General features: G+C 38.7%; 1 protein-coding gene across 2 annotated transcripts in view; it reads right to left on the bottom strand.

Annotated features, from left to right (window-relative positions):
- The window catches only part of Pif1 (Pif1 DNA helicase), a 144,966-nt gene that overhangs the window by 36,466 nt on the left and 94,536 nt on the right, over positions 1–13,964 (bottom strand). For both annotated transcript variants that reach the window (XM_068228351.1, XM_068228350.1), the window contains exons 8-9: positions 6,444–6,632; positions 201–346 (exon numbers count right to left, since the gene is read on the bottom strand). In XM_068228351.1, the coding sequence (XP_068084452.1) occupies positions 201–346; positions 6,444–6,632 (335 nt within the window). The remainder of the gene's footprint in view (positions 1–200; positions 347–6,443; positions 6,633–13,964) is intronic.

Here is a 13,964-nt window from a genome sequence, read left to right as displayed (position 1 = left end):
AGTAGTAGCACATACATTATTGAAGTAAAATATCTTAATAGTGCTGACAATAACCCCTAAACTGTAATATGAATTAATTTTCCAAATAAACAAATTAATTATATTACTGAAATGGAAACCTCAAAATGGCAAAAGATAATCATTCTGTTTGTCATCTATTATTTCAGATTTTAGTGCAGCCTCATTGGCTACTTCCTTACCTGAGATTTATGAATGGAGAACGCCCAAGCCAGACGCAAAGGAAGTTGTTTTCTGGTCAGAATACTTCCTCCACCAGTTTTAACCACCCAACGTTCTGGTTTAATTGCAAGTTCCAGTTTTGAACGGAAACGAACAACGGGCAGACCTATAAAAAATTTTTTTTGTATACATAAGTAATACAGTTCAGTTCAAAATGTTTAAACAAAAGATGGGCAAACAAATGAAAAAATTCCAACGAGCCAATGGGTTTACCAATGTGTGAGATGTATAGCGTGGAACCGAGGCATTGCAGAGAAATGCAAGAAAATTCTGTACTCAATGTCATGTGGTACATCTGAGTTGTAGTTAAGAAATATCCGCCTCCGTAGCGTAGGCCTACTGCAGCTCTGATGATGTCGCACAAATAGCTGAATAGTTTCGTGTCCGACCCATGCATTGCAAGCACACATTAGTCATACATATATATGTCTGTTTTTTGTAGTTAATAATGTCCGCCAGCGTAATAGTTAGCACAATTAGCTGCCATTCTCGGGAGCCTGACTTCGATTCCTGGTAACGTATTACAAGATATTTTCAAATGACAGGAAGATTGATTTTTTTTTGCTAGTTGCTTTACGTCGCACTGAACAGATAGGTCTTATGGCGACGATGGGACAGGAAAGGCCTAGGAATGGGAAGGAAGCGGCCGTGGCCTTAATTAAGGTACAGCCCCAGCATTTGCCTGGTGTGAAAATGGGAAACCACGGAAAACCATCTTCAGGGCTGCCGACAGTGGGGTTCGAACCCACAATCTCCCGGATGCGAGGTCACAGCTCCGCGTCCTAACCGCACGGCCAACTTGCCCGGTAGGAAGACTGATTTGCCGTAAAAGTGGTACATGCAACTCCCTTCCACTGGAGGCCTGTCTAAAAACGAGCTGCACCACCTCAGGATGAGGAAATGAGTTTACTTTAGTTAAGAAAAATTCACGGTTGTTGTTAGGCTTATTAATATAGGCAAGCGAGATCATTAACAAATTGATTGTTTAATATCTCGTTAAAAACAATCCAATCACCATTGTTTTACTCACCAACGTACCTAACAATAATAATATTGATTTTTTATGTCCCCACTTACTTTCAACGATTTTCAGAGACGTCAAACAAAACATACTAGGGTATGTGTTAATAAAAAATGGGAGACAACGAACGTACGAAATTAAACATTATGATAATAAAACGCATTACCGCCACACCTGTAGATATCCATAAATGTGGCAAACCTTCATGTTATTTATTTTTATTCTTTGTGTTGAGGAACTTTTGGCACTAACCGGGCGATACCATACCATACCTAACCTAGATAAATCCTGATGTGATAAATGTAGAGAAAAAGCATGAAAAATACTTAAAAATAAGGGTCTGGCTTTTATAACAGCCACAGTTATCAAAAGAATGCTTCCAGTCACTATGTATTAAATTCAGAAGTACAACTCGTAACATACGCTAGTTATCAACTGGTGGTTTGGCATGCTTTCAACAACACGGCTTTATTCAGAAGGAGTGGCTTTTGCTACACATACATCAGCTGGGAATATCAGAGACCATCTCCGGAAACCATTTGGGAATAGCTTGACACAGTTTGGACTCTATAGTCTGGAACAAAACTATTTTTAACCGGCGAGGGGTCGCGTGCCGAGTGTAACGCCAGGAGTCACGTACGGTCGTTTCGACCGGAAACCAATGAAACACCAAACGCTTACTTAATACACTATTTATTGTTACAGTAATATAAGACAACACTATTTAAACACAAACACTTTTTAACATAATTATAATAAGTAGATTGCCTTTTGCTGATGAAATTGAAAATAAAAATTCAAGTTCTGTTCATAGAAAATACTTTTAAAATGATGTTTAATTTCATTTAACACACATCTAGACAACGCTCCTTCTCCCTCTACTCAACAATGAACGATAACAGTGCACTTTCCGCATTATAAATACGTCTATGCTATGAGTCGCGTATGGTTGAATAGAACAACGACGGGTAACGTGAGGAGTCGCGTGTGAACGAAACGATCGGATAGACAGTTTGTCACTCACTGAAGGAATGGAGAGGGATAACAGTGGTGTGGCAGAAGTGTGGACATGTCCATTGGAAGGTACTGAGGGGTAGGAAGTGTAATAAACAGTATTTGCAGAAGAATTGATCAAAATAAACAGAAATGGTTGAAACAACCAGACGCGACCCCTCATGAGTTAAAAGGTTAAAAAAGACGGGACCTTGAATGCTCTCAGTCTCGATTGCAGTGCATGGGTAACGAGATGGCAGTGAAGATGACGTCACTTGGAATGACGACACGCCGGTAGCAGGGAAGTTAGCAGTGCAAGATAATTAAAATGAAAGTAGTGATCAGGTTCACTGTGTGGTAGGCCTACTGCTCAACTGAGAGAGACAAATGACTGGCCATTGAGTTATTTTGTGTCAATATTGTATAATATGATAATACGATACCCCTATCCCTTTTCTCTATGGGGTCGAGTATGAAGAGAGACGAATCTTCGTAGCGATTTTTTGCGACTGTATGCTCTTTCAGATGTCGACCTCATCAGATGAATTAATGAGATGAAACGAATGACGCGATATGAGTAACTAAAATGAATTAAATTACTTTATATGTAGGCCTAAAAGTAGTGTTCATCATTTATTGACTTCTTACATTTAGAAATATACTGCCTTCCAATCAAAATAGCCAATATAACTCAAATACATTCATAGGTTTGTTAAAGAACAGTGTACAATGTTTACATGTACAATTTATAGCTCTTTATAGCCTAGAAGTCATATGTTCACTGCAATAAAATTTGAGGTTATCAGGTTATCACATATTGGACCCTCCTTTATGCTTTTTGGCTGTAAAAGTAGGGGAAAAAGGTGTCTAATACGCGAGTAAATATGGTACTCTGTCAGAACAAAGTCCAGTTCTTTTTATCTTGAATGGTCACATTACTCACATAGAGTAGGAATTAACATATCGCAGGAAGAGAAAGTTTGGAAGGGAATTGCACAGGGTAGTATAATCGGTCCGTTACTTTTCTTAATATACGTAAATGATTTAGGGAACAATATAACATCAAAAATAAGATTGTATGCAGATGACATAATTGTTTACAGGGAAATAAATACCATTGAGGATTGTTCAGAATTACAAAGGGACCTTGAGAGTATCCAACAATGGGTTGAAGAGAATAACATGAAAGTTAATGGAGGCAAATCAACTGTTACAACATTTACAAACAGGAGTTTTAAAACTGAATTTGAATATACTTTGGATGGGGTAGTTATCCCAAAAGATGGCAAGTGCAAATACTTAGGTGTAAGATTTGAAAGTAATTTGCATTGGAAGGGTCATGTGGATGACATTGTTTGGAAAGCATACAGATTGTTACATGTCATAATGAGGCTACTTAAAGGATGCAACAAAGAATTAAAAGAGAAAAGTTACTTAAGTATGGTTCGTCCATTATTGGAATATGCAAACAGTGTTTGGGATCCTCACTAAGAATACCTAATAAAAGAAAAAGATAGTGTGCAGAGGAAAGCAGCAAGATTTGTAACAGGGGATTTCAGGAGAAAGAGTAGTGTATCAGAAATGTTAAAGAAACTAGGGTGGGAAACTTTAAGTAAGAGAAGGGAGAAAACTAGACTTATAGGTTTATATAGAGCCTATACAGGAGAAGCAGCATGGGGAGATATCTATGAGAGGCTTCAGTTGGAAAATAATTATATCGGCAGGACTGACCACAAATATAAAATTAGAAGGAATTTTAGCAGAAGCGATTGGGGTAAATTTTCATTCATTGGGAAGGGTGTGAAGGAGTGGAACAGTTTACCAGGGGTAGTGTTTGATCCTTTTCCAAAATCTGTACAGATATTCAAAAAGAGAATAAACAGCAACAGAGAAAATAAATGAAATGTTAGAGGGCATTCGACCAGTGCAGGTTAATGTAAATAAAAAATGTGTGTGAATAAATTAATTCCATCCCCTGGTCTAAGGAGTTTGGACAGCCAAAGTAGGGGACTGCCTGTAGGGGTGAAGTACAGTGGGGACTTCGAGGGCCCTGGGACCGCTACGGTAGCTGTGAAGGCCCTTCAGGAACTCTGAAAAGTGGTGGTAAAAGGGGCTCTGGTTAAGACACAGCAGGTCGTTATGCTACTTAGGTTCCAGAATGGGTAAAGAAAAGAAAGAGTAAATAAATGCAATGTAAATTTTAATCTTATACCAGTTGTACAGTATCATTTGAAGTAATTCTACATACTGTATATCAGATGACTATATTTGTAAGTAGTACAGGAGATATTATAAGTAGAATTTTGTAAACAATGTAAATTTATTAAGGATGAGCTGTGTGTTTAATAGAAAAAATTGTTAGCGTAAATTATATAATATTGTATTATAGGAAAATTTTATTCTCTTGTTAATTTAATATTTAGTGCTTGACAATAATGTATTTTAGTGTACCATTTGCCACCGAGGTAAACACCTCATTTGCAAATAAAGAGATTTTGATTTTTTGATTTTGACCTCGAAGTGGTTCTGTACGCCAAGAAACACCATGTTCATTTGCTGAGTTTGCCCCCCCCACCACACACACAATGACTTGATGAAAAAATGTTGTACCTTGCTTAGTCTGTTATTAATTTCAGTGTTTATTTCATTACTTCCATTAATTATGCTACCCAGATATGTAAACCATTCTCTCTCTATGTTCACTTGGCTTATCTTTTCCTGTTTTCCACAGTGCATGACTACAGTTTTCTTTTTTACTAATTACCATTCCAAACTCCTTCAGATTTTCATTCCAAATGTCCAGTCTGCTTTGTACTTCCTTTTCTCCTTTTCCTGTATTGTAAAGAATGGAATCTAAAGATTAATCCACATAAAACCAGAGCAATGGTTTTAAAAGGGGTGTCAAGCTTTCTAAGAGTGAACAGTGGTGAAAGTTTGTTGAAACAATCATCAGTTGTTAAGTCATCACACAGGAAACTTCATGAAAATACCTGGAGCATATTCATTATCCTTGTAGCCTAACTCTATGCAGTGAATTGACCCAACGATGATTATCATCACGGACTGCTGTGAGAGAGCTACTGTCATGATTCTATTGTTTATCGTGTTGACTACTTATGAATCTTGTCATGTTACTTGTTGGATATTATGCACATTTATTCTTTAGGTATGTATTATTTTATTGATTTGGGAGGAGCAGTACAGTGCTGAAGCAGCAGATATTTTATACTGTGGTTTTTTGTTTGTTTTCCTTTTCCACAGGATTTTGACGTTGAATTTTACTGAGGGTTGCATTCTCCTTTCAAGACACGTATAGCTATTTATGAGTAACTCATAAGTAAGTTTTGACTGATTTTACATCATTTTTAAGAGGAATAGTAATAAAGGGAAGCAAAGATTTACCATGCCACCATGGTAAGCATACGGATCATGTCTGCAAACCCACTATTGGATTCTATCACAATGAGTAAAATTTAAAGTAAAGATTTTATTTTTGTTTGAATGCATTTTGCTTGTCTGTGACTTTTAGGTGGTAATGACCATATTTACTTGGAATTAAGGCTACGTTTTGTCTGGTAAGTTGCTGGGTGGAATCTCAATCGAGACAGTATTCTCACCCGTAGTTGCCATTGCTGACTCAGTCTCATGTTCGTACTTATTTATTGTGAGATGTTCACAATAATCAATCTCGCGTTATAAACAATAGGATTCCTTGTAAAATTTTGTCTTGATTTGATGCCATTTTTCATTGTTATTTTCCCTTAGAATCAATTCACGATTTTATTTAATAAACTGATAATTTTTCCAATGCTGTGTGCATTTGACATTCCTATGATAGAAAGTGTGTGTGTTGTAATCCACCACCTTGCCCTTTTTGTGTACTTCAGGGGATACATGTGAATTATACCCGCCAGCTGTAGGTAACTTGCATGCCCTAGAAGTTAGTTTTGTGGAACTCCCTGAGCAAAATTGAGGTGAGAAGATACATTAAACAGATAAATGTAGAAAGAATGCCAAAACTAGCTACAGAATTGCATCCTAACTGAGGACTTAAGGTTTAATCAAGGAAGTGGAAAAGATTTCCTTTACCTATGAAATCACAACGTGGGTGTGTGTGTACAGTTCATCATTAAAATCTGATGGAACTTAACCAGTTACCTTATATATAAGTATTATGCAATATTCTTACCTTCCTTGCTAAATTTTGTTACAACTCCTCGAGCTCCATTTACCAGACCTTCACCAACATTCAAATTCTTCATAAGCATAACCTGTGCTCCAATCTTAAGTTTCAAAGAACTTGGCACTGGAGTCTGCTGATCAAGCTGGTTGGATGCATTAAGATCACTATCCACAGCAGAAAATGTCTGTTCTGAACCTGATCAAATCAAAACATATAGTAAGTTTTATAATGGAATTATTTCTCAAATCTCAATACAAAAATGAATTCTAACGTATATAAACAGTTTGTTTACCTATGCAACAACCCTAATTTATGATGCAACATTGGTAGTGGCATAATGGAGAAAAGTGAGAGCCCCCATGCCAATTGTCATTTTGGGCCCGCTAGCAAATCTGTTTTTCAAGATAAATGTGCCCCTTTACACAAGGCATACAGGTCCAGACTTCAATCATCATTTACCATGGCAAATAAATTCCTCAGACTAAGCAGCAAGCAGCAATTGAGGACTTGGATGTTTTGATATCAAGCATAGAAATAAATTTTTTTTAAAAAATGAACAAACCCATCGTAAACCTGGAAACCTACGCAGTAGTGCATCTGTAGGGTTCAGTTAGATACCTAGCCATTGCATCTTCACATTCATTACTACAGCTACTACTATTTTCTGATACTATCATGTTGTTATTATTATTATTTTCAACTTGGTACATTATTTACCTATAAATGAAATGACGTATGGGAAACCGGGACAAGATGACAAATCGACCATAACTTTTGTAGTATTGTGTTCACTAAGTTAGCTACCGTGTGACCTTGGGTCCGATATTTCATACGTATAACTTAAATATAGAAGGAAATTTCTTTCAGTCTGTGACAGGCAGTGGTAGGAGGTTGTCTATCTGGTGCTGTCACACTAAAATATCTGAGGTTTGTGCAGGAAGCTTCTACTACTAGTGTGCTCACAGTATGAATTATCCATCTTATTTTCTTTAAATGTCAATGTATTTCCAACTTACTTCAGTGTTCACCGAATCTTGATTGTAAGACATCTGTCTATTATGAGGGCAAACCGTTTCCTAAGTAGCTTGGGGCAAGCTGACGGGGGCAAGTTGACGAATGCCATTTTTTGCATCAAAATATCCTACAACTTCACTTGCATAAAATTTGTGTGTTCTTTAGCACTCAGTACTCTTAAGAACTTTGTCTATGTTGTCATTCTTGTGACATAGTGCTGGGTAAGTATAGTCCAATGAACTTCAATTTGGAAAAGGATAATTCAGCTGATGGAACTGTTACAGGTAGAGAGGGGGAATGCTTAATGCTGAAGTATAATTTTCAATTAGTGAGAAGTGTGCTAATTCTTTTATTGATGATTTGAATTCTATTTAATTTTTAATGCAGTCTTGAAGCACTGTAACTGAAATGCAAACTCTTCTGTTAAATCACCGGCATATTGAATTAGTAAGCCCCTACCCGGCTACAGCTGGATAAAGGGAAATGATGATGATGATTGAATTAGTAAATGTTATGTTTCATTGTGCAATTCCTCATCAAATCCAGAGGAGGAGTGAAACTGTGTCACTAGTATAACAAACAGGTAACTCAAATATATTATATAGAATTGAATCTAATATGAATTTTTTTTTGCTAATGGCTTTACGTCACACCAACACAGATAGGTCTTATGGCGATGATGGGATAGGAAAGACCTAGGAGTTGGAAGGAAGCGGCCATGGCCTTAATTAAGGTACAATTAACTATGTCTGGAGTGAAAATGGGAAACCATGGAAAACCATCTTCAGGGCTGCCAACATCAGGAATCGAACCCACTATCTCCCGGATGCAAGCTCACAGCCGCGCGCCCCTAACCGCACAGCCAACTCGCCCGGTAAATAGTAATACGACTTTAATTAACAATGATGTCCAATGACATACTGAACACATTTGATGACATTTTCAGGACCAGATAAATGTTCATTCCAGGCCAATTCATCAAAGTGCATCTTAGTTTTCTCGGTTCTCTTGTTTTCAAATGTGGTATCCATACCCCAATTGATTTGTAAGAGAAATATTGGACGACATTGCTCAATAAAGCAAAGCAAAGCAAAGCAAAGCAAAGCAAAGCAAAGTCACCTCCGTAGAGGTCATGAAAGCCCTTGGAGGAGTGGAAGGTAAAGGCTTCCACTATCCGTAACCTCGGCACTTGATGGAGTAGAGTAGTTAGCTCTACGCCCGGCCGCCTTTGCCCCCAGGAATTAACCTGGTACTCATTTTTGGTGTAGGCTGAGTGAACCTCAGGGCCATGTGTACCTCCGGAAATGGAAATCTCGTTTCTTAAATTTTACGACTTCCTGACGGGGAATCGAACCCGCGTCCTTCCAGGCGAGCCGAGCACGCCTTTACTACCTCGGCCAGGCAGCCCCTTTTACATTGCTCAATGCTTCTTGAAAATTATTCCTATGATCAGTTAGAGCATTAGGAGGAGTTTCAAGCAGCTCTGAAGATTGAGAGAGATTAACATCGTTTATATATGTAATTCTGACACCAAGTGAACAGCTTCTAGTTGTTGTTTCCTTTTTTTTTTGTTCGAACTTTCAGTATAACTAATTAAAATGTAGCCTTTTTCTTCAGAATATAATTGAAATTCATCCTGTTTTAGCCGCCGGGTATTTCGCACAACATATCTTTATACAGCTAATACCAGATGGCAAACTCTATACAACACACAGGTAAAACTACCCGATTACAAATCAGGGGAAAGTAAGCAAACGCATCACAATTCTGACAAGCGGGTTGCCTACCCAATAGCACGTGAAGATTATCTTATTCAGTTTTGGAGCACCGGTACTGAACGTCATTACAGTAAAGCCTCGTTAATTCAAAGTCATTGGGACACAAAAATTTGACTTCTAATTGACTGTCAACTCGTAATTCAGAAAGCCAACTCTTGCCACATAACAAACTATTCAAAGACCCGTTACTGCATGCAATTAACCTTGATTAACAGTTTAAACCTTCCAAATGTCATGGAATAAACTATTTCCAAAATGTATCCAATAAGGTGCATTTACAGTATTTAGATAATGCACTCGGATAACTCACTGACAAACATCAACCTCCTGCAACGAAAGACAAACAAAGCATGATTCACAGACGAGGAGAAATCAATGCTGGGTCACGTGTGCAAGTGCTTTATTCATTGGATTATTATACTGTATGCATTTTATATGCCCTGTACTTGCATGGAAAGTGCCCGATGCCCTTAAAACATTGTGGCTTATCAAAGTTTCCTATGAAGAGGAGATAAAGTCTCTCGCTTCTGTGTCTTCAATATAATCAAAAAATATTTCGCCCCACATCGAATTTGAGTTCAATTTTCCATCAATTACTTTCTCGGCCTGGAAAAGAATGTTACGTATATTTTTTTAAGGGTGTATAAAACACTTTATTATTGCTTGAACCACAGTTTTTTATTTCGGTGAGGATTGAAAATGTCTTGATTTTTGTCACATAGAGAATGGACACAGGGCAAACACTTAAATAAATTTAGGAGAGTGATAAACAACGTAACCAGCCAAATGGTACATTAAACAGTTCTCAATCGAAGAGTTTCGAACTGCGCTGTCAAATTCAGGCACAGAGCTCTCCCAGTCTTCGATATTTACTGCATCTCTAACCACAAATTTTTGCTTATTGGAAGTTTCCACCGAATGTTTCAATGTCTTGTTATGCATTTCCACATTCCAGGCTAACATAAGCATCTGATTAACATACGAGGTCAAGATCATTTCCTGTATACGTTCGCAATTTCCTCCTACAATTAAAGCTTGCTTTATAGGGATCTAGCTCGAATTAAATTTTGATTTGTATTTTTTAGGCACCTTTTGAGTGATAATATTGTCTTTTCGGCATCAGAAAGTACACTAGAATAACCCCAAATTTTGATCAACATTAGACTGAACTTTTAATTCTTCATTCGCTGCTGCACTCACTCCTTCAATCTTCTTTCTTCTTTTCCTGGTGGTGTCTACGTTCTTTTTACTGTTGGGAGTTTCACAGGACTTAATCTCACTTGAAAGGTATTTCGGCAAATTAGGGAAAATGTGAGGCACTGCTCCTGGACATAATTTCCATCTCAAACAAGAGATACCACTTTTTCGCCATTCACTATAAAATTACCTGATTTTACTATCAAATCATCAGAGAAATGAACTTGACAAATTCTACTATTACGCATTAACTCAGTATCCTTTCCTGGAATAGCTCTGGCCCGTTTTTCAAATGTATTTCTATCCTTCTGTGGTGAAAAGAATCACATATTAAATACTCTACCATAGCCTGACGTACAGCCAGACACAAAACAGTATGGCATATTGAACTATTAATTTAATCAAGCAACATAAGATACGTGCTTTAAGTACACAACACACAATGAACTGAGTTAAGGAACTGAAAACAAAGAAAATTCAACTTATTGACTGAAATATCTTGCACAGTAACATCTCCGGCACTTTCCTATACCCGGCTTGCCAGAACTACTGAATCACGTGTTGGACAGAATCGCTTGGAGTGCTTGCATTGGCGGGGCCACAAACTACCATGCTATAACGGATGAGTCCTCATACTTGGTTCTTCTATTTGTCATGGTTGTACTGTAATTAAAATGTTCCATGCAGAGAAGGAAAATTTATTGCATCTTTGATAATTGTATAGCTATACCACGATTGATAACCAGGTTAAGAGAATATATTACACAATATTTTAACTACCTATTGGTACCTTCTCCTGGTCAGTGGATGAGCAAAATTACAAAGGCAGTGTAGCATCAACAGTTAATTAACAACGGACCTTTACCTGATGTAATAGGATTAAGATTGAAATACTCTACAAATTAATATGCATTTGTGTAACATTCTCCTCCTTGCGACAGAGAGAGGGAGAAACATGCAGAATAATAAAGTGAAACACAGTTAATACTCTTCAATTTCGGAAATCCGTGCAACAGACAAAATACCTAGGTTCCTAAAGCGTGACACTTATTCAATCATAATTAATTAATACAAAAATTCATAATCACAAGCATTTCATTTAACACAAAAACACATGTAATAACAAGTGAAAACCTTGGAACTAGGAAGGTTGTCAAGAGGGACATCCTACTAGTATTCCTGTGAGAAAAGTGTAAACTAGGAGCTGTTTGGCATAGAAGTGGAGGCAGATGGGAAGGCATTATAAGCATAGCAGATGGCAATGATCTGACAAACATTAAGGTCCCTGTTCTTAGTGGAATTATTTCAGAAAAGACTATTTTACATTATGTACTGTATACCACTTACTTCCGACAGAACGATATACCCAGAAGAAAGAGATCATGGTTGTCATACCTTAGCCTTTTGTCATGTTTGGCAGGATTTGATAGTCATTTGTTTCAGCAACATCAACATCACAACTTCACATTCATAAAAATATTTCTGCATACTGTGTTTGAATTTTACAGATTATGTCACAGGTTTTCTCAAATTATATAATTCTCTGCTTACATTGCTCTTAATTTAAAGTGTATTCAGAAAGAAAAAAAAGCAACTTTGTGGAGAAATGCATGTAATAGTGGTGAAGGTCACTGACAATGAATCCATTCCATTTTGAGGTCAGAAAGCCCGTGGGGTTTTCTTACCTGTTCCCCTATCGGGCGCGTCCCAGGTGGCGGATAGGGAGGCCCTATGGACTTGTCTGGAGGTTCTGAGGGAAATAAAATACCCTCTTGCGGACCAAAAACAGGTATTGCCAGAAAACGTCTTGAGGCATTGTGATTGTTACTAGCCCAAGTTAAGGCTTGAAAGTGGAGGCCTCGCCCACACATGCTAGAGAGGGATCCATGGTTCCTCGACATGGGTGATACGGTGGTTCAGGTGAAGTGGGGCTGGTGATTGAGGTGAAGGCTCACTGCGGCGGGGTGCTGGAACCAACACATCACTTTGCTCTACGTAGCCTGGACGAGCTGTGAGTTGGGAAAGGGGCGATCCCAACCTAGGGGAAAAGTAATGGCTGTGAACTCAGTCATGATAATGCGAAGTGGAGATCACGTGAGTAGGCCCACTGAAGGGGGAACAAACCTGGCTAGGTTCGGGCCAGGAGCGGACTGCTGGATGGACGACTGAGGGGTGTGGTCTCTGCTATGGAGAGCCTGAGTTGCAGGAGGACAATGTCTGGCTGTATGCCTCACCACGGATGGTGAAAACAACACTCAGGACCCTAGAAGGGGCAAAAACGCTATGATTGATTGAAATATGGATGCTTATAAAGAACCAATTTCAAAAGCTTCGACGTCAAGGGAAGGCATGGAAGCTCCAGTAGAGCAGATCCGGGTGCAAGCCCAAGATGAAAAAATGGAGACAGAAGTCCCAATTGGACAGGCTGTCACCGACTCAAAACAAGAAATGGCAACAGACGCTCCAGTCAAGCAGAATGCTACTACAAGCAAACCAGGAACGTCTGTAGAGACGGAACTAAGATTTCTGCATCGAATATCCACAGACCAACTCGCAACAGTGCATATTACAAGGAAAGGAAGAGAGCGAGGAAGGAAGCCAAAATAGTAGCTGGAACTTGGACGGAGAAGAAGCCAAGGAACAGGGGCTAGAGGCTATCCCTCCGACGACGCCCAAAAGGCCAAGGTCGGGGGATAGTACGCCATCAAGTTCAGCTACAAAACTGCCCGCCAAGAAACAGAAAGAAGAGACTGTCATGTCCTTTTCAGAAAGGTAGCAATAATACCTAAAACCTTTCCAGACGGGAAACTGAAGGAGGAAGACGTGAAGGACTTTCATCTGCTGTGATAGCGCAAGTGAAACCGTTGTCGGACGGATGCCTTCCAGGCTTCCGAGTCTCCAAGGCTGGAAAGTGGAGCAATGGTACTGATCTGTGCAAATCCAGAAACTAAAAGCTGGCTGGAACAGACAATGGCCAATTGCAACCCTTGGAAAGGAGAGAATTTGGAGGTGGCAGAAGCCAAGAAGGTGCCGAATACTACAAAGATCATCCCCAGTTTCATCCTCCATTTGACAAGATGAAGGTTGATGATGTGCTTGTCAGAATACATCAGCACGACACAAAACTTCTGACGAAAGACTGGAGAGTGCTGAATGTAACAACTACTGGTGACACAGGAAGGACAATTGTTTTGGGCCTTAATGAAAGAGATTTTGAAGAGCTCAAGAAGAGAGGCTATAGGCCAAGCTTGGACTTGGGTAGACCAAATTTTAAGGTATTAAGGGAAAAACAAAACCTAGTGTTGGCAAGAAAGGCATTGAAAGTTCTACAGGCCAACCTACAACATAAAAAATCAGCTGTGGCCAATTTCATCACGAAGTTTAAGTCCGAGGCTATCGATGTGGCTCTTATACAAGAGCCATGGGTAGTTAAGGGCAGAGTAGCAGGCCTGGCGGAGTCTGGAGGTAAGCTAATGTATGATACTACACTGAATATGCCTAGAACATGTTTACTTGTGAGCAGAAAACTAAAATGCCT

The sequence above is a fragment of the Anabrus simplex genome, chromosome 1 (assembly GCF_040414725.1).
Source record: "Anabrus simplex isolate iqAnaSimp1 chromosome 1, ASM4041472v1, whole genome shotgun sequence".
In the NCBI taxonomy this organism is placed as follows: domain Eukaryota; kingdom Metazoa; phylum Arthropoda; class Insecta; order Orthoptera; family Tettigoniidae; genus Anabrus; species Anabrus simplex.
This window is presented reverse-complemented; position numbering and strand designations above follow the sequence as displayed.